This window comes from Choloepus didactylus, chromosome 14, assembly GCF_015220235.1.
Source record: "Choloepus didactylus isolate mChoDid1 chromosome 14, mChoDid1.pri, whole genome shotgun sequence".
Taxonomy (NCBI): Eukaryota; Metazoa; Chordata; class Mammalia; order Pilosa; family Megalonychidae; genus Choloepus; species Choloepus didactylus.
The window spans coordinates 74,288,565-74,310,803 of NC_051320.1; the positions used below are offsets into that span (position 1 = coordinate 74,288,565).

At 43.6% G+C, this 22,239-nt stretch overlaps 1 protein-coding gene across 1 annotated transcript in view; it reads right to left on the minus strand.

Annotated features, from left to right (window-relative positions):
- Nucleotides 1-21,195, minus strand: part of EXT1 (exostosin glycosyltransferase 1) — a 313,958-nt gene extending 292,763 nt beyond the window's left edge. Inside the window, exon 1 of the mRNA XM_037803395.1 lies at nucleotides 19,453-21,195. Within this exon, the coding sequence (XP_037659323.1) occupies nucleotides 19,453-20,408 (956 nt within the window). The 5' untranslated portion in view covers nucleotides 20,409-21,195. The remainder of the gene's footprint in view (nucleotides 1-19,452) is intronic.
- Between the last annotated feature and the right edge of the window lie 1,044 nt (nucleotides 21,196-22,239).

Here is a 22,239-nt window from a genome sequence, read left to right on the forward strand (position 1 = left end):
TTAGGCTATTTCTGAAGCCTGCCTTCACCAGGAAAACCCTGTGCTTTGATTCAAAAGAAAAGGGTCGATAGCACATACAAGGCTCTGCAACATCACACAACCACATAAAACTATCATCCTGAAATACTGCGCTGCATGATTCTGTTACTGCTTCTTTTATTCTTGCAGCAATGGACACACAACCTCAGAGGATGAATTTGCCACTTCAAGGCTCGTGCCTAGCACTGGACAGAAACAACGAACGAACTCAATCTCGGGAACAGGAGCCCCCAGGGATGTAGGCACTGCTATCAAATCTGACAGCACATTCACCTTTGAATTAATAATTTTTATACTTCACACACTCTGTATCTTTTCTTTTTTTTTTTTTTAATTTTTGCTCAGATGAGAGTATTCCACCATTGCTAAAAAGCATCCCAACCCTGAAATTAAATCCACTGCTACAAATGCACTGAGCAAATTTCTTTTATCAGATATTCATACCCTAAAGCTAAGACCTTAGTTTTAGATTATGAGCACAGTTTTCACAATATTTACCAGCCCTGGCAGGATCTTTACCCAAAAATCAGAAGGTCTATAAACCTTATAAAAATGTATGCAAAAGTTTGATGTGCACTTTTCTGAGAACAGGTTTTAGAATCCACAGAGTAGCCTGTGCCCTAAAAAATTCAACTGACTATAGTATCCTTTCTTTAATTATGCTGAGGGGGAAAAAAAAACATAAATAAAGCCATACCAATTGAAGAGAATGTAGAACAGGAAGTAAATATTTTCCTTCCACCTAACATGTTTACCTAGAAGGAACGTGATGACCAACTTTGATCATGTATACCAACACGGAAAAAAAACCACACTTCTTTAATAAAACATACTTTGCCATCATGCTTGTGAGTGAGAAGCATGAGTTGTTGTTGTTGTTATGTATTAATGTACAAAGAGGTTCTTTATCCAATGAGCAGAATTTAAAAACCTGGAAGAAACAAGCCCATTCTCGGGCTTATAACACAAGCCTTTACAGATAATTATGTTTTATTGGTCTTCATTTTATGGGGATTGTGTGATAAAAAACAAATACCAGATGCCTATTTGTTTTATTCATTTCAGGGAAAAAATTTCCTACAAGTGCCTCTGTGAATAGAACTGCTTTTAATTAAACACAAAACACAACGAGCACATAAAAATTAATACTGTTTGAAGCCGGCAGGTAGAAAGTAAATGTGTCGAATGGCAACTCCTAAATACCCCCTCTTCTCCAGCTGGCACTGAGAAAGAACATTCCCAGGCTTATTACTTGGGTGCTGACAGCAGCAAAAGATTCTCAAACAAGGTCACTCGCTCGTTTGGGGGGAAGTGAAGGCCAATGTTCATGGAAATCTAAAACCTCCAGGTGGAAAAAAAAAAAAAAAACATCAGCATGTTTTAATGGCACCTGTATTAAACCAGACCCTGCAGCAGCCCTTCTTCTGAGACAGTTGGACATTTGTGTAAAGCTCTTACGATGGAAGAAGCCAGGGAGGTTTCTGCCACTTCAGAAAAATGTGAAGCGATTTCTGCCATAGTTCAGACTTGATCTGCACTGCAAACACTTACCAAAGAAGGACGAGTTAAACAGTGGCTACTATCTGAGTAATACAGAGAAAAAAAAGTGGGGGAAGTGAAGACATAGAGAAAAGAACAGTCAAGCTAAAATGTGACAGTTTCTTCCTGACCCCAAAGAAATAAATCGTATCTGTTCAACTGTCAGTTCGAATCAGAAAGTGAAAATTCAACATGCAGCATTTTAGCCTCACAATGAAAAGAATGTGGTATGCTTTTTTTTTTTTTTTTAACTTTTTCCCCCTTTGCCTTTTTTTCATTTGCTTTTGATCAAGTCATAGTAAAATCTACTTGCCACTGTGGTCTTGGACTTTGATGTCATGTGGCCAATTATGATTTGTACTTGCCAATGCCAAGAGGAAAAATAAACAGGCATTTTGAAAGCACTATGTGAAATAATGTGAAATCCTACAATTATATCTGGCAACCAACTCACCACACAGAAATATATGCATACATTTACCAATTCACATCTATTTAAGGGGTTATACCTAAAATGCCACTACTATATCTGCAATTCTGAATCCCAGACTTATCCCTATTCAGGGAAAGCTGCTATTTGTTCCCTTATATGAGACTAACAGTCTTTTATTTAGTAAACCTTGGTGTTTTCATTAAAAGCAAAAAATGAACTGTGGATTCTTTTTATATTAAAATAATAGTTAACAGCCTCAGGATTTTTTTAAACTTTAAAACAAATTTTTAAACAGGGATGGGCCAGTGAGAAAATAAAAGTATTTAAATTGGCGACCTCCAAAAAACTTCATCTTGCTAAAAAAGCTTATGGAACCCCTAGTTCTCAGACAAAGAATTGAGAGTGAATGCACAGAAAGAGGAATTGTGACCAGGAGTCACAGGCCACGTTTCACACTCAATTATTGTCTGATCAAAGGAATATTTTCACAATGGAATACCTTATAGTTGTTAAAATAGAATGAGGGAGAGCTCGACATGTACTGCCATGGAATGGAACTTGATGGCGTGAAGTGCTTAAAAAAATAAATTATAAAATAGTGTGTATACAATGATCCTATTTTCGAGGAAATAAATAATAAAAGTTAAATGTAATTTTGAGCTTCTGAAATGAGAACTTTTATGAATGAGAAATGCTTGACTTGAATGGCAGCAGCAGGTCTGACACAGGATAGGGGAGAGGTAGAGAGGGAGTGTGTGCACACTAGTGTGTGCCTGTGAGTGTGCATCCAAGCTTTCAGAGGAGGGAGGCGGAGCTACTGAAAAGAGTGTAACTGAAAGAACGCAGCAGAGAGGTGTGGTGATCTGACTCAGTCTGGAGGTGGGCTTTTGTTAACAGCCAGGAAGAAAGGCTTCTGAGAGTCCCTTGATAACCACTAGAGAGGACCAGGAAAAAGAGGTGTTAAATCCACCCATGTCGATGGTACTAGGAGGTGCCAGGTAATGTTCCAACCGATGGCCTGGAAAAAAGAACACAGTGGCCTAGGGATGACCGTGGAGCCTGAAGCCAGCCTGTGGAAAACAGGTCCCGGGGGGACTGATGCCACCAAATTGTATGCCTATGCCTCCTGTGTATGGTTTATGCTATGGGATTAGAGTCCAGGAAAGTTATTGCACTGTAAGGGTTAGGCTGAGCATGACATGTCGGGTGCCCCATTCTTTAGCAGACAGTGGGGACTGAGGTTCTTGTCCCACAGGAACCGTCGGTCCCGTCCTCTGAGACAGATGGCAGTGGAAAGACAAAGCGGTGAGCAGAGGGCATCTGCTATTTTGGAGTTGCCTGGAGAGTTCCATCGCAATTCTCTTCAAGGAATTCACCATCTCTCAGTCTGTTCCCACTAAACGAAGGAAGTATTTGAAGCAATGTAAATTGCAGCTGGCCAAGTGCTGAGGCCCGCCTTAGACAATGCAATTCAGTTCAAGTTCCATAAATCACGTTTTAGGGATAACAAGGAGTTATCACCACAAACCTACTCCTAGCTAAAATGACAATCAAAGGCTCAAGTTATTTCAAAGTTGCAAAATCTGATTTTGGTTTATCTCTAATTTCACTGCTACTATGCTGCAACTCAAGGGATGGGGGGACTCTTCTCAACTTACTTTTCCTATTCAACACGTCCTTTGGGTTGTTGTATTCCAAACAAAATTAAAGAATTCAAACAATTCTCTTCCAAAATTCTTTCTCTTTTCCACTAACAGGCCATCATGACCGGAAGACACCCATTCAACAAGTATTTTTTTTAAGGATCTACTATATGCAGAACACTGTTAGGGAAACAGAGTTTAAACACACACACACACACACACACACACACACACACACACACCTCATCCCTGCTCTTATGGAGGTAACTAACACTCAAGACTTACAAACTGAGCCCAAATAGAGTATAATGTGTGAATCATCCAAACATCCTTGGGATTAAAAGATATTCAGAGGCAAATGGTAGAAATTAAAAGTCAACCAGAAATGGATAGAGGTGACCATTGCACGTTACTGTATTATTAATAGTACTGAATTATGGGCGAATGTGGTGGAAAAGGGAAGTTTAGAGTCATGTCCGTCACCAGAAGAAAAGCTGGAGGTTAAAACACGGGAATGTATAACACAGGGAATCCTGTGGTGGACGATGACTGTGATTAATTGTACAAACATAAAAAAAGCCCTTTTTTTGTAATAATGTACAACAGTATTACAAGGAGTTAATAATAGAGCGTCATATGGGAAAAAATGTACCTATTGCAAACCAGGGACTATAGTTAACAGTAATATCTTAATACTCTTTCATCGACAGTAACAAAGGTAACACACCAATACTAGAGGTCAATAATGGGGGGAGGGGGCGGATAAGGGATATGGTATGTTTGGGATTTTTTTATTTTTTTATTTTTTATTTTTTTTGGGAGTAAAGAAAATGTTCAAAAATTGACTGTGGTGATGAATGCACAACTATGTGACAATACTATAAGCCACCGATCGTATACTTTGGGTGGATTGTATAATGTGTGAGTTTATCTCAATAAAATTGCATTTAAAAAATAAGGTCAATCAGGCACATTTTTTCACCATGAAAGTCTATGCTATATACTTTGATCCTAGTATCTTTTTTTGTTTGTCCTCTTGATCTCCATTTGAAAAGGGTATATATACTAAAGAAAACACGGGGGGAAAAAGTAGATGAGAACTTCTAGAAGGTGCCATACTCCTGCCTCCATCTGTTTTGGTTCTGGGATTTCTAGACAGACTACAAAGAGGCTAATCAAACATAGCAACACTCACTAGGTACCTATCAAGCAAACTCCTGCAGTGGGGGTTTGCTTCCAGCAAACCACTTTACCCTCAAGGTATATAAACCTGAAGAGACAGAAGCAAAATAATTTTTACTAATGCAAGGTGGAATGGTCTACACTCAAAAAGAGATTCAAGGGCTACTATGGCCCCTTGCCCACTGCTCCTGTCGACACTCCCAAATTTACCGGTTTCTAAATGGCAGGATATAAAGAATACCCTCAAAGCCGGCATGCCTGGACCCCTAAAATTACACAGAGGGAGGGAATGGGGGAAGCAAGAACTTCAGAGAGGCCCTCCACAAGTGCTGGAAGCAAACCCTTTGATTACCATCTCAACTGCTCTGTGTGGGACAAAGAAATGCTTAATAGAGGCTTCCAGCTGATGAGGTTGGTGATAAGAAGGGACTGCCCTGGGCTGGAGGGCAAGCCAAATGGCCTGCTGATTTATGCTCTGCTATCTGAAAAATCACTAGACCATTTTTATACCCCGGAGGGGAACTGAAATGACAAGCTTCAAATGACAGGGCTTAAACCATATCCTGAATGGGAGCACACTGAGAAAGCTCCCAGGCCTGGGAATTCTAAAACAAAATATTTTATATTTTCAGAGATACATCAAAAAAGTCAATTAATTCATCCAATCTAATTAAATGAGTTAATTGGGAATGTAATACGGTATTTTTATCTGGCTGCTACCTGAATCTACAATCACCGGGAGAAAGAAGGACAATTTTTATTTTGTGCACAAAAGATAAAAGGACTTGGGGTCAAGGAAAGGGAGGGGCAAAAAAAGAAAAAAGTAGTGCTTTTTAAAATAGCACCCTTGATTCATGGCAGAAAACAATGTCCAACACCTGCCCTAGGAATGTTCCCAGAAAAATAAAATTGGATTTTGAATATACACACCACATACCAATACAGGACTATAATCATCGTGATGCAAAAATCTGTACACTGCTTTTGCTTAGAGCAATCAGTGTGAAATGCGGGATAAGAGCAGGAAGGTCCTACTTCACTTAGTGAGTCATTCACCAGAGTCTCTTTTTATAAAGCTGATGTTAGAGAATACTTTATATGATTCTGTGATCTACAAGAATATAAGTCTGTTCTAATGCACTTTTACTGGCTATGGTGATGGTCCAAGGGACACAGTTTGTTTGAATGGTGGCATATCCCAACCACAGCAAGGCCTGCGACAATGTGGTTTCCACATGGGAATCAGATCATCTGGATTTGGTGGCAAACCTGGAATCATAGAAAAACACTTACAACATGTTTGCTGGTAACTGCAGCTGTGTCTCTTGAGAGAGAGACAGAATGAAAACATAAGCTATCATGCTCCCAGATCTTCTTTTTTAAAACACAGGGTAAGATTCCCTCCCTAACTTTCATCTTGGCTGCCGTTATATGTTCATCATCAGGCACAGGCAAGCTCGGCTGACACTCAACATGCAGCACCCTACAGCCGTCCAGTAATGCCGTCCTAAAGGGAAAGGTGTCAATTGTTAATAGCCAAAGTGCTGAAACTAGGAAGTCATTCACTGTTAGGCCTCCTGATTTGCTAAGCATCCCCTGCAAGACGGGATCCTTGGCTTGGCTACCTGAATTGCCAGGAATAAAATATAGTTTTATCTTCTCTAGCTCACGAAGGTTTATCTCAGAAAGTCATTTCAGGTGATCCCGCTGGCACCTCTGCCACCAATTTAATGCTTTCTCAAGAAGCGTGAGTGAGGAGACCCATGTAACCACTCAGCTCCGCAGACATGGGAAGAAACATAACACCTTTGTAAAAAGAGAAAGAATTTTTTTAAAGACACAAAGTCATATTAATGATTTGCGCTCCCAGCTGAACAAGTGCCAGGAAATGAAAACCTACTGTATTCTGGCAACGGTTCCAACAGGTGGTTGGAATTCTGGGCACTTGCCAAACCACCAGGAGCTCTTCTACATGACCGGCAAGCTACTGTTATCCTACAATGAGCTGAAAACAGATAGGTCAAATGAAAGAAATGAAATTAAAGCACTCATAAACACATACAGATGTCAAGTCCGAAAATTGTATGAGTCAAATGTAGTTTAACTGAAAAGACAGACCGACAGCAGCAACGATGGTTGTTTACTGAGTGCTCACTATGTCCCAAGCACTGTTCTCACATATTATGTGTATTGTTACTCACTTGATCCTCACCGTAACAGCCCTTTGAAATAGGAATTATCTGTATCCCCATTTTACACAGTAAGACACAGAAACAGAGAAGGAAATCGCCCAAGGTCTCCCAGCTAGTGATGAACTACCATCCGATTTCAAGCCACTTGTCTCCCAAGTCCATGCATGTTACTTGGCAGGAAGAACAGAGAGGTGTGTTCCTTTCCTAATTCTGCCACAACTAGTCCCCTGACGTCCCCGGATTGCCCAACCTTCCTGGATCTCCATTTCCTCGTCTATATAATGCAAGAGTTGCTCTAGATCTTTTTAGATCATTTCCAGGATCTTATTGCTCTTTCCTTCAATTAACCCTTTCAATTCAACCCCACCCTCCTCTTTAGCACAAACAGACTACAAACATACAGCCATAAATCTGTGTGTACAGACAAGATGGTGCCAATCCATGGTCAGCTCCCACGTCTCTGCAGGAAAATCAGATGAGGGAAACTGGGCCCTGCGGAAGGACAAACACTCTCCAACAACCCCCTAGAACACCTACTTCATACTTTGAATTTAAAGGTACTCATTTCTCAGCTTAGCTATATAGAAACCTAAGATGTATTCTGACATTTAATCCTTTTTGCCTTTTTCCCACTTGCGTTACACCTTAGGCATGGCTAAGTCCAAAATAAGTGCAGAAAATTACTACTCCGTCTTTTAACCATACTACACACCGAGGTTCTTCAATTGTATTTGAACATGAAATACTATTCATTTTTTAAAAACATGTTAATGTAACTCTACCATCTAAATACAGAAAATACTACACATTTCCACTCTGAATCAATAAAAGAATGACTGCCCTGTATTTGCAGATTTGCAGCATTACACTTGCATACTTAAAAATTTGGTTATCATAAAAGGTGTTGCTTAAAGGTAGCTTTTTTAATGCAATGTGAATTTTAAAGGCACATGTAGCATATAAGAGATGGGGTTTTCAAGAAAAATTTATTCTTTGCCTCTTAGCAAAGCAAAAGCATTTTCAGTCTTAGATTCCCTCTGATTAGATTTTCAGATTGCTTCAGATATACAGACCTAGAAATAATTTTGGAAAATGGCCTTACCAAGCTTTGTAAAAACATAAAATATAATTCAGACTTAATCAATGTCATATGATTGCCACCAAGTCTGAATCCATTTTGAAGACCTACCAAGAACTCAAGTAATTGCAATACAGTACATCTTCCATTTTACCTACACACTTTTGAGTACATTTATGCAATATCCCATATTATTCCACAAGCTAACACAAACAAGCACGAGTTTAAATATAGGAAATGGAGGCCAGTGGGAAAAGCAATTGCACACCTTCCTTTTGCTTTTTTTTCCCTTTGCTTTTTAATTAAATGATAAATCTCAATATGAATTCATTAGAAGCCTGAAAGCTCAATTAAGCTCTATGTTACTATATACTCTGGGGCAATGCTTCAATATCAGTTAACAAGTTTAGATGTAACCTGAGCAAAAAATGCAAGCCAAAAGTTATACTCAACCAAACTTTGGCAAGAAAAAACTGCAATTAAGGGGGGCCGGGGTGGGGGGAGGACCTTCCCAATTACCTACAAACTGTTAAAATTAAAAGATAAAGAAGCCATAATGGTTTTTCCTGTAGCAATAAATTCTTTGGATTCATATTAAGCAGCTAAGCCCCTCAGTTCCTTTTAATTTAGTTTCACTGATACTCATATCCAACACAACAGTAAAAAAAAAAAGAAAAAGAAAGAAAGGAAAGAAACTACCTTGGGGGGGGGGGCGGTTAGTGAAAGAAATTTCCCATTTGAAAACGAAAAGAAACTCTTGGTGAATCAGCAAATGAACTAAATGAACCTGAGGAGGGAAGGGAAGGACTGTGCCATTAACCCTGCAAATGACATTTACAGATTCAATACTTTAATATGCATGGCCAACAGTGGTTAACATCATTTCCATTTGTTAAATAAATAAATGTAACTTTTTTTTCATTTATCCAACAAAACCTGAATGTCACCTCTGCATCAGCCAGGCATGATGCAAAGGCTTTGAAGATGCAATGGTGTTACTCACTGTTAAGTTTCCCAAAGAGGCCTTCCTTCGTCTTTAAAAGTGCAAACCCCCCCTCACCTGAAGAGTGTTCTTAACCCCTACCCTGTATCAGAGTCACCTGGTGACGTTTTTTAAAAATCTGGAACTTCATCCCTAGAAATTCTGATACAATCAGCCTGGAGTGGGACCCCAGGTCCTACTTGCAGAAGCTCCTACAGAGTCTACTGAGCACACAAGTTGAGACCTACTCAACCATTAACGCTTTTCCACACAGTGTGAATTCTCACAGCATCTAGCACCTTCTAATATATACCGTAATTTATATGGTGTCAGTCTCCAGCCACCAGAGTAGGAGCATCTAAAGGGCAGGGATTCGGGTCTGTTCTATTCACTATTGAATGCCAAGTGCTTGCACACAGTAGGTGCTCAGTAAGTATCTGTTGAGTAAATTAATGGAAAATGGACATGAATTCTCCCCTCAGGGCCTGCTCTGACTATAGAATCACGGGGGGGGGGGGGAGTAGATAATCAAATAGTCAAATGCATGTAAAACACAGCTGGGATAAGCATTAAATGTTCTATAAGAACTCAAATCAGGAGAATCTGACCTAATCTCAGGCATCAAGGAAGTAACTCTTGAAGAATCAAGATGGAGAGGAAACCTGAAGAAATGCAGGAGTTAGGCAAGGGGGCAGAGGTCTCCAGAAAAAAGGAAGGAAATCCCCAGGGATGGGGAGGGAGTGGCAGGCAGAACTGGTCCAAAGCTACCTGCCTTAAGTGCATGAGAGTTAAACATGGGACGCCTCCGAGCTGAGTCCAAGCAGGGTGGTGGCATGATCTTATTTTCCATCATCAGTACTCTGAATGAATCCCAACAATCTGTCAGAGTGCTGGAGAGTACGTAGGAAGTGTGAAATCCATTCTATATCTCCAGCCATCTGTTACCATCCTGGGCCCCCCTAGGAGTGTGGACAAAACAAAGAGAACTAGTGGTATGCGTCCCAACATATCTGCTGGCAACTCCTGGGCAACAGACTAGAGACTCGAGATGACCCCTCACCCCTTCTCCAAATTTCCAACCTCCACATCCATCCCTTCAGCCCATAGGCCAGCACTGGGCCAACCACTCTACCAGAACCCACAGCCAAAGTCATTCAGAGCAAGAGGCAATCAAAAGGAGCTGGCACTGCAGGCCCACAACACAGTGTCAGAAAACTTTTCATTTTCTCACTGACAATACTATAAAACCTCAGAAAAACTCCAGGAGACCCCAGCTATCCAGAGTCCTTGGGGAACTCGCTAAGTGTGGCAAACAAGCTTCAAATGGAGGGCTTACTCTTAGGAGCAGCAAAATATTTTTATTTTAATCAACAGGTTAAAAAAAAAGTTACAAAATGCATTATTTTTTCTCTACTTTCTTAAGCAAAATGATGACTCAGTGTCAACAAGCATGGAGCTGTAGTTCAGCAAATATTCGTAGAAGCTCTACTTGGTGACAGGAATGGTGCTAGGTGCTGTTGGGCATTGCGCCAACTGTTCTTAGATCCCTGTGCTTCTTTACTTCTGGGCGCTACTTTTTATATAATTTCCCAGCCTGTTTCCTTGCATTCAGGTTGCCAGCTGTCCCTTCTTTCCAGATCGGTCTGCAAGAATCCCTCTCTTATCTTTAAATTTACTGCTCCTAGTCTGCAGTGGACTGAGAAACCAGATTACCAAACTGGTTAGAATTGTCTCTCTGATATAAGATTAAATAAATTCTAGGTGAGAAACCCAGGTGGTACTCTATAAATCAATCACACCGCTGTTTTTGAGTGTGTGGTCTTTCTGACAGCTCAGCTGTTCGGAAGCAATAAGGGGCCCTGGTTACAAAGGCAGGCTCTGAGTCAGATGGTCTCAGTTCACATCCTTGGTGTGTTCGACACATCCAGCTGTGTGCTCTTAAGTCACTTTTAACAACTCTGTGCCTCAGTTTCTTCATCCATAAAATGGAGATAAATGGGTGTCCTCCTGCTAGGATAAGCATAAAGAGTACAGAAGATGCTGTGCATCACCGGCTCATAGTAAGCCCTCAATAAAGAGTAGTTGCTGTTGTTATTTTCATCATCATCAACAGGGCCCAAACATGTGAATGCCAACAGGAAACGGCTTCAACAGCACCTGCCACGGCCAACTCACCATAACCACAGTTCCCTATTCCAGGAAGTAACTTTGGACTATTCTTTGCAAAAAGATGGCCACCGATTAAATCAAGAGTGGCAGGGTAGTCCTTTCACTATGGGGTCATTACCACACTCAAGATGTGGCCTGATGTGAAAGCATCAGACTGGTTTCCTCCAGGGCCTAGAGGAGAGAATTCAGAAAAGACTGGCTAGGGGTTGGCAGACCCACACAGGGGCAGAGGTGCCAGCCAAAGGGACAGGAAAGCACAGAGTGGGGAGAATGGACCCTACCCCAGGTATTGTGCTCCATCCTGAGAACTTACCGGAGCACTTCCAGTTCAGTGCCTGCCCCAGGTCCCCACGCAACCTAAGGTGGTCTGAGTGATTTTTTTTCCCTTTGCAAGGACCCTTGCAACTAAAGGCCTGCCGAACTAGCCCAGGGAGGCTACTGAGTAGCTGAGCTCCATTCAGACAAGATGCCCCTCCAAACGTCAGCCTCAACTCACGAGGGCGTAAAATTCAACTGCAAAAGGAACAACCTGCACTCCTGAATAGCCAACCAGGGAAACAGAAGGACATGGGAGTCAAGGAAGAGCTGCCTGACTGCTCCAGTGACCACCCTCAAACTACTCCCACTTCCCATCCCAAGCCACCTTCAAGCTCCAGCCTGGACCCTGTGTCAGCCTTTCCACAGCCCACAGAAATAACAGCCGGACTTCCATGGCAACTACCACAACTTCTTTGGGATTAAGTATCAAGAAAGGGATAAATAAAGTTATTTCTGTGGCTCAGGTAGGAATAGTCAAGTTATGAAACTAAGCAAACCTCAGAGGCTGATTAGAAAATGGCACGAAGCTGCTTTTAAACCACCACCACATTGGACAGCACATAAGCGAATTCTAGATCAAGTCACACACTCCGCCTCATTGGATCCTCATCACGACCTCGTGAGGTGGGTGTTATGATCTCCATTTCTAGATGTGGAAATTAAGGCTGAGAGGTTAGGAACCTAGTCCAGGGATTGGGGTTGGTGAATTCCCTGGTCCAAAAGACAAGAAGGTACACAAAGAGGATATGCAGCCCTGCAAATCTATCATCACCTATGACAGCAACTATAATGTAAATGAAGCAATGAATATAACCAGGCATACACTCCTAATTCACTGTGTTCTCTCTCGGTTTTTTCAGTCACTTAGAGTAGTGTCTCAATCTACACTTAGAATCCCAGGCCTTTCCCAGATGCCCCAAAGGTGTGGCAACCTGCCCAAATTCACCTCCTAGAGACCATGGAGTCCACAACCAAAGAGAAAAACAGAAATCCTAGAATACTGATTAGCTGATACAATTAACTAAGAGAACGGCATCTATCCAGGTAAGGCTAGAGGATTCTGAAACCCCAGGGCAAGGAGAGAAAAATCCGAGGTATGTGATCCATAAGAGCCTGGAAGGATTTTGGCTGCAGCAAAAACAAAACTTCAAAGAGAACAGAAGCTGTGGGAGCTTCAAAGACCCCCTGCCGGACCAATTAACGCCTACAAATGTTTATCTAAGCAGTCACTTACTGATGGCTACCTCACTAAAGGGGTACTCAGCTTCATCTTAAAAAATAGCTATTCCTCCCAGAATGGGATTGGGTTGGGTGGGGGTGAGAGAGAGGGAGATCCCATTTTGTTTTCCAAGGGAGAACTCAGTCAAGAAGGAAACAAATATTTAATAGAGTGAAATTCATCTCCAAGTTATTCATAATGAAAAAAGTATGGAAAACAAGTTTTCTAACTAGGAAAATATAAATGGTTAAATAAACGATGGTACAATTGTGAGTTAGGAAAAAAAATCACGCAGCCATTAAAAACCCTATTTTGAAAGATGATTTAGTATAACAGGAAAGGGCTCTTGGATAATGTTTAAAAAAAAAATTAAACCCAAACCTGCATTTAAAATCTGCCTGTAACTTTATAAAATCGACAGCATAGAAGGGTAATAACGGCCAGGAATTTGTTGTTTACTGAGTGGCCCCAGCTTTAACATGTCTGGCACATACCGGGCACTTAAGAAAAATGTGTTGAAGTCATTATTTACTTACTGTTCTTTAAATAAATAATTAATATGTCTATTCAAGCTAAGCAGACATGCGCAGATGGAAAAATATAAACAAACGGTACACAGGTGAGTTTGAAAGACTGAGTATGTCAAGGTTGAATAATAGTGGATACCTCCTATAATGGGGGATTAGAAAAGGAATTTATTTTCATACTCACTCCTGTGTTTCCCCAGTTTCCCCCAAAGGCTCTGTAAAACTGCTATAATTTTTAAGAGCTGTTTTTCGTTAAGGGGCCTGCAGCCGGGCAGGAATTGAGTGTTTTGCAGACCAGACCCCCAGCCCACACTGTCTGAAACAGCATCTTCCAGGGGGTGACCCCTTGTCACAGGATCACACTGCAGCTGGGGCCCTGGCACTCCCGTCCTGGTCTCGGGCCTCACTCACAACCACAGCCGGAAGCCCTGCAGGGCGCTATCGGTGAGTACAAAGGGCATGTGGCTTGCTCAGGGCTCCCTCACTTTTCTTAGAAGCAGCCTGGGAGGGCATTAAAAGCAGGGTCTGCATAGACAAAGATGCAGAAAAGCACAAGGCATTCAACGCTTAAAATGTCAGAATTAGGTGGCATCTTTATCACACCTCTGAGTCAACTTTTTCCCTTGGGAGACATATCTGATGTTTACAAAGGAAATCAATGGCAAGGGAGATCTGATACACAAGTACCTGACTCATTAAAAACTGACCTATAAACAGGTAAGTTTGTTTGATTGATTCTTTAAGATGGTAACATTTTAGAGAAGAAAAAGAGTAGACTTTTGGAATCCAAGACCCCCGGTTAAAACACTGCAATTTACTCACTAGACGTTGACTTGGAACTCGTTACTTTACCCTCTCTGAGCCTACTTTCTAATCTGTAAAATGGGGGGTTAACCCACCTCATACTCTTCTTGAAAAGATTAACAAGCCAGCAGTGCTAAGCTCAAATAACAGGCTCTCAACAACTCTTGTTTTGAAGGGTCTCTGATGATTAACGGAACTTGGTCACAGGTGGAAAAGTTTTTAAGTAAAAACAATTAGTCATTAAACTCATGGAAACTGAGTGGTCCATGTTTGCATTTGAACATGGAACATGCCCAGAAGTTTAAAGAATCCAATGACCTATGCTGAAAAGCAAACATAATGGGTTCGCAGCAGCCCTCAGGGAAAAGAGGGCACTGGGAACCAGAAAACCTGGGTTCTAGCCTCAGTGCAGCCATTAACAAATTAACTCACCACAGTTGGCCTCAGTCTCCACACCTGTAAAATGGCCTGGCAGGGCACCTTGCAAGATGGCTCGAAGCAAAGCAGCCAAGTTGTGGCATGCACTCTCTTTGGTGTGACATTAGTATGTTCAAGGTTATTATTGGCAGTTTTTTTAGCACTGTCTTCTGGAGCGGCAGAGCCTCAGGTCTTCCAACCAAGAGAACACTCACACCTGAGGGTGTGGCATCTTCCCTTTGGCCAATTTTGTACCATCCAAAGCTACTGTCACAGCAGGAGACCCAAAGGAGGACTCCCATAGATAGGGTCTACCCAAGTGGCTCCGGATCCCACACATCCCTAGTTTGGGTTGCAGGTTTCACTCTAAATCACCATTCCTGGGCTCAGTTAAAATGGAGGCAACATCCCAACCTCTACTGGGGATTCCTTGTGAATGAGGTTCTCTGGGGTTCTCCAGAAAGTAAGTTCAGATAGAGGTGAGAAAGAGGGGAGCACAGAGAACTAGAACCTCAGTGCCAGAAGGCATACTCACCAACTTTCTAATTCTGCATAGAGCTGGCTCTACATTTATTTTTAAACTGTGCTTATGTGGTTTATTTTAGAAATGCTTTTGTGCTGTCATACAACAGTGGGGGGAAAGCCACAAATAGTTTACATTTAAAACCTGAGAATCACAATTCCCACCTTTCATTTTGGTGGAGGGAAAAAATCATCTAATCTGATTCACTGCTGGATCATCCAAGTTGGTTCACTGCCGGATCATGAACTTGCTCAGTGTGTCAGCTAATGTAGCTTGGAATAATGAGGAAGGAAACAAATAATCATTTAAAATTGCCATTTGACATATTTTATTTATGCTATAAATGCTTCTGAACTTGACTTACTTTGGTCAATTGATAGCCTGTTCCCTGAAGCCCTATGGCCAAATTGGAAGGTCCAAAAACACCTACTTATTCTATAGTTCCAGGCACCTACCCACACCATAATGTTAGCAATGAAAGGCAAATAAAAACCTTAGAGCGAGAGTTGTTAGGCTGGGGTCTGAGAAGGCCCTTAGCAGTGGCTATGTAACAGCCGCTATAACTATATGACAAATTGTGCACGCATGTGTATTTTTTCTGCAAAGTTTGTCCAAGGTCTTCATCAGATTCCCAAAGGATTCCAAGAGGATCTTTATTATCACGAAGAAAGATCCCCTAGAGGTTGGAGAGTCAAATATGTGTGTAATTGGCAATGGAAGACTGTAAGGTCATAGGGAAAAATTCAAGAGTCCATCTATTCCTGCCACTAACCAGTTTGACCTTAAGCAAATCCCTTAAACAGACTGTCCCTCAGTTTGCACATCTGTGAAATGAGGATGTTGGGGACAGATCGTATGCGCATACTTCAGGGCCCTTAAAAACAGCATGATCGTGAGGTTCAGCTTCAGCCAACACAGGAGAAGGCCAAGGGAGGTGTCAAAAGGCCTGCACAGAATCCTGCCTGTTCTCAAAAGAGCTGCTTAAAATATTCACCACTGCTTTCCTTCAAAGACAGAAGCCACCTCCATTTCCTTCTTTCTTCTATTTCAGATAGCCAAATTTGAAGTTTCACAATAAGGCCCTTTGAAGAGATTTAACTATGAAGTTCATGCAAAAATACAGTAATTCTGCCAGATGCATAAGAAGCTCAAGGGACATAAAAAAGAATTTCTCTAGAGCTCATCACAAATCACCTAATCATTACAGCAATTTATTCTAGCCAGTGTCATCTACATCTGTTAAGACTATGTAACTGATGAAAATTAATTATGGGTGTCATACAAATGGATGCTTTAATATAATTCTGGAAGTCTGAATGAAAAAGCTTCTCTACTATAAGAGAAAAGTATTTTCCTTCATTCCACATAGTTCTTCTATACCTTTTAGTTGTCAGGTGAGCTGGAAATCCTTGACCATTTAGCACTATATCTTTATTGTCACTATTTTCTTAGTTGATACATTGGAACATATTCTATAGTATCCCAACTTGGCCATGTTACTGTAAATTTTCAATCTAATTATCAGACCCTATAAATTCAAAGCAAACTTATATTTGGTTCCTTGTGGGGGGCTGGGGTGATGATTAAATTGAAGCCTTTTCAGAAGTACTTGTTAATAAAGAAGAGAAGTAGATGGAAATTGATCTGTTTTTTTACAAGCCATTACCAAATGAATGCTTAGGGCACCCCTGAAGAGGTCTAAAACCTATTCCACAATCAGATAAACTAATGTTCCCAGTGACAAATTGAAAATAGAGAAGCCTAACTTACACAGACCACTTTTACAGATCTAACTTCAGTATCCCCTCCTCTCTAAAGGCCTGGAGAGATCAGTGTTTGATTTGAGGAGTTCTGCATCTCAATATAAGACCAACTTAGAGAAAACATCAGTGTCAGTGGGTAGCACTAGCTGTTCTTCCCTAGAGCAGAGCAGAACTTGTAGCGCTGCTTGCTACTCACGTATCTGCAAGTTCCGCAGCCTTGTTCTCACCACATTTCAGGGTTCTTCCTTCATCTTCATGCATTCCAAAGTCAACAGCAAAAGGAATAATGTTTGCAAGCTCCATTTCTCAAATATAGAGAATTCTGATAACCCAGTGAGAGAAATGAGCTAAAACTCCAAGCCTACCAGGCTAATGAATATCAGCATTCTGCAGCACCCTCCTGTCATTTGAAAGCACGGTTAGGGCTGGAAGGCAGGCAAAAGAAGAGCAGGAAGACAATCTAGAAGGAATGCTGCTAAAGAAATCCCTGCTCGGGAGAAAGAGCAAACTTGCTTTCCTCTAAAGGCCACTTTTCCTACTAAATGCCCAACCCTGTGAGTCTGACCTCTTGTGGTCTTTAAACGTAAACCAAATCAAGGGTGTAAGGTCAGATTTCTTGGCCGGATTACAAAGAGAAATTAGTTCCATTTAATTAGTAAAATTAAAGTTTCAAGAAAAGCAACCTGTCTTTCCTTTACTGCCAATCTCACCTTCAATTCAGCAGGAATGTAGAGATTTCATATTGATGTTGGGAATAAGAGGGTAAAGAAGACATGATTATTTTATTGGTTTGAAGGTATTTCCCCAAGGAAATGTGTAATTCAAATTTCCTATGGCGAAATCTCAGCTCCAGCTCCTTTACAGGAGTGAAGAAGAGCAAGATCTTTCTACAAAATTTGGTGCGACTGCTTCAGAAGACACGGAAAGGTTAGACTTCTTCTCGGGTAACTCTAGCATAAAGCCAGACAAAGAAATTCCTGAAAGGCTATAAACATTTTTTTTTTTTTCATACAAACTCCCACAGGAATAGGTCAATGTAAATGTCATATAAACAAAGCAGCTCATTTCTAACCATAGTTTGTTTCTTTTGTGAGGAAAATTTTAATCCATTGCAACTGCACCCAACTACCCCTGAGTAAAATACAGATTCAAAATTGACCCTGGCCTCAGGCTTTCCTTTTATGCTTGAAAAGCAAAAGGTACTGGAGTTGGAAAGAAGAATACAAGTGGTCAATACTTTCTCCTTCACTGTCTACCATCAAGTATAGGACTATCATTACCTTCCAGTCACTCTTACCAAGGCCCCAGAAGCAGGGAAATCACAGACAACAATCAAATCTTAAATTTCAGAGCTGCTTCCCCTCCACGCCCCCTGCCTGTTGCAATCGGGTTGATGGAGGGTTTCCCCTCCTCTGCCTTTCATGAATCAATTGCAAAATCTGGCCAACTTTGGCCAGTTCCTCGCACTCAGCTGAGAGGTTCTACTTCCTTCCCTAGGCAGCACTAGGCTGCTCTGGTTTTTAACTGGCGTAACGTGGAAGTGCACTGCAGGGACTCACTAACTCTTTCACAACCACCTATCAGTGAGACTCTCACCCCATCTACTAGGAAACTGACCAGCCAAGCTCCGATGAAGACAGATTTATGGATAGCAGTTTTGACCCCAAATCCAGGGTGTCAGTTACTGTCTCTGGGAAGGAAAGGGAAGAATGAGAAGGGCTACAAAGTAACCAACTCGGTTACTTAGCAACTGGGCAAAACTTGCCTCCCTACAGAGGATGAGGAGGCATCTCACAGCCCATTCAAAGAGTAACAGTCTACGATTTACATGCAAATAGATAAAGACAAAGGAGAAGGGGAAATCTAAATTAGCAACTGGAGTTTACAGCAGAGGAGCTGATGCCCACATCAAAAAAGTTTCCCCTGAGAAGGAGATAGGATACAAACGTACAAAAAGTATACATAAATGAATGAATGAATGAATACAAAGACCACAAGCCCCAACAAACCTATAACCCCCCTTCATAAAAGCCAACATCATAGTGGGTGGGAGAGACAAGGTACAAAAAGTCGAGAATCTAAAATTAAAACATTTCTACCACTCTAATGTAAGGCTCACAAAAAGATGACAATCTGAGCCTGGGAAAATTCCACGTCAAAGCACCAGGGTAAGTAGTTACCCTGCTTAAGAGAGAAGCAAACAATGCCTGGCTCCTGAGGGCAGGTCTCTGGACTGTGGGTAGATTCAGAGCCTCTGCGGGAACAGGAGCAGCCACTCTCCCGCATGCATTGGTGAAGCACAGTTTCCAAACTTGGATCAAACCCACACCCTTCAGGAAACCCGGCGCCCTGCAGGTTCTCTACACGAGGAAACACTGTCGCCGACTTGGCTCAGGAAAGTGCTCCAGGCTTTGTAGTTTGCCCAAGGAACTCAAACTCTCAGTCCCTGCTTCCAGCCACACACCTGAATCGGGATCCCCAGGCTCAGCTCAGGAGACTAATGGCTCCTCAGTCCTCCACCAGTACCACCATCACCCCACCCCACCCCCATCCTCACACCTGCACCCAGGTGGGCAGGGCCCAAGGCCCAACTTACAAAGGCACAACAGCCGAGAGCCACTTACTTCTCATACTCAGTGTTGTCTCTGTCACAGCGAGAATCCTTGTGCTTTTGCCAGTCTTTGCCATGCTTGCAGGTGGTGAGGAGTAGGATGTCCTCCCCGTTATGGACGTGATATAAGGCATTCCTGGTGTCTGACCCTATCCCTGTCAGGTACCTCTTCCCCTTGAATACCAGCATGTACTTCCTGAGAGGAGGGATGGTGTTAAACTTCAAAAACCCCCTCTCCCCTCCTGTCCTGGGATGATCCTTAGAAAAGAGGGGAATAGAAACATCAAAGTTGGGTCGGAAGTTTTCAGTACTGATGCTGGCTTTGGCCAGCATGGCCTGGCCGATGTCAAACCCCACGTCCTCTGTGTAGTCAGGCCAAGTGCCAGAATATAAATTAAAAATTAAATGATTCCTACCATTGTTCCACAAGTGGAGACTCTGCACTTTGGATCTCAAATTGTGCACATACTGAGGTGACAACTGGTCTCTGTCTAAAGTATCCAGACTCAGGACAAAGAGGCACGCCTGGCTGGGGTCCGAGGTGTAGAACCTGGAGCCCTCTATGGCCGCTAGAATGTTTTGGTAACTTTCGGCAATTTTCTCCCCTTTTTGCTGAGGGTACACGTAGACTTTGAAGCCGTTTTTCTTGCAAAGGGCGAAATCGAAGCAGGACTCCATGCGGCACTTCTTGCCTTTGTAGATGCTCGAGTTGGCGTCTCTCTTCTGCCGGGGGGAAATGTGCATGTTGGAATCCTCGTTTTCCAATTGATCCCAAGGAACGAAGGGGCGCAGAGCGTCCGGGAAGCGGGGCCAGAAATGATCCGGACTCGGGTGGTGCAAGCCATTCCGACCGCTGTGCTCCTCTCTTCGGCTCCTCGATGCCCTAAACTGCAAGCCTCCGAAATAAAACAAAAGGGCGAGACAAGAGCCAGCTGAGAGCAGGATGAAATAGCGTTTTTTGGCCTGCATGTGTCCTGCCTGGGTCAAGAGGATTGTAAATAAACACAAGAATCACCCAAGTTTCCCAATCAACACTTTCAGCTCCAGTCCGCCATCTTCCCGCCTGTAAAGACTTCAAACTCTCCGCTCCCACCTTCTCTGGATGCCTTTCCCCAAGCCGTGGACTGATCCAGCGCATGTGGGCGATTTCTTTAACTTTCTCCCCTTCGGTCTTTCATCTTTGGGTTGCACAATGGACGGGAGAGAGCGGGGCTGAATATCTCGCACCCACGGGGGGCGAGCAGCGGGCTGGAATTTTCTTGCATGCAACAAGACGGAGGAAAAGAAAGAGACAGGAGAAAAAAAAAAAAAAAAAGCTCCCGATACCCAATCAATGGCAACACGAAGTGATTCCCTTGCCTCTCGGATTCCACTCGGCAGCGTGGAGAATGAACACCGGGAAAGCAACTTCAACTCATCCACACTCTTGCGCAGAGCACCCCGGTTCCAACAAGTCAGCAGATCCCCGGGTTCAGCCGGCTAGTGCATCTTGCAGCTGGAGCGCCGTAACCTCACAAATCCCTGCATCTCTCTTTATTCCCTTCTGCAGCGGCTCCAAGACTCCGGCGGCGTTTACTCCTGCGATCGCGGGGCCGGCCGCCGGAACGCGCGGCGGCCCGGCTGCAGGCGGCGGCGGCGGCGCTGGGTGGCGGCGGCGGCGGCGCGTCCTCCCCGCGGGAAGTGCCGGCCCCGAGCGGCGCTTCGCAGGCCCCCGCGCGAACGCCGCCGACCGCCGCGTTCAGTCGCCGAATGTTACCCGGTTCTGAATGTTACACTTACACATTCCATTCCCGACACGACAGCGCTGACCTCATCCATCCACGCACCCTGCGCTGCCATTGGCCGAGCGTCACGTCCGGGGGGGGCGGTGCTTCCGCTGCGCCCATTCATAACCCCCGGCCGCCCGCCCGCCGAGGCGCCGGCCGGCGCTGGGGGATTCGGGGATATTGCGGGGTTCGAGGGGCGCGGCGACTGCGAGGATCCCGGAGCGCCAAGGACGGGATCGGCGGGCTGGCTGAGCGCGGAACGGCCCCGCACTCGTCCCGCGGCCCCTCGGCGCGTCCCGGCCCGCACCCCGGCCTGGGCCGTGCCGCCTCCCACCGCCGCGCCGGGAACCAGCGCCGCCCAGAGGCGCCCGCGGAGACACGGCGGCCTGGCCCGGAGGGACGGGCGGGCGCACCAGGGCTCCGGGCTGCGCTGCTCGCGCTGCCCGGGGCGCACTCCCAGAATCCCGACTCCTCGGCTACCAGGCAGGAGCCCATCCCCCACCCCCCGTCAGCAGGGGCCAGAGTGTGTGCGCGCCCCTGGAGAAGGATGCTTGAAAATGGAGAAGTGGAAAGAGCCGAGGGACGGGAGAAAAGAAAGACTTCAGAGGAAGCAGCCGCCGACCTGAGGGTTGCCTCTTCCAGCCCACCTCGACCCATCGAGGCCGGGTATTTTCTTTCCTGCCAAGCATTTCAGCAACCTCCGTTATTCCCCACACGGCCCACTTTTGTTTTTCCTTGCAGAAGGAGACACCCCATTCCCCAAGAATAAAGAATTGTAACAATTCTTCATGTCTGCCTCTCTGTGCTAAGAGTAGGAGACACCTGTCCTAAATCTTCATTATCTTTGTATCAGTTCCCATCTTCCTGAAGCTTCTGTTCTGTAGGAAGCGTCCAAGAAAGAGATTCAATCACAGTGGAGGGATGGGGGTTGGGGGATTGATTTTCTGATGGTGAAGGAGAAACCAGTTAAGTTTGTCCCAGTCCCCAAACTTAACAAAAGAGATGTTAATCCCTTTTTGTGGGTGGTGGTGGTT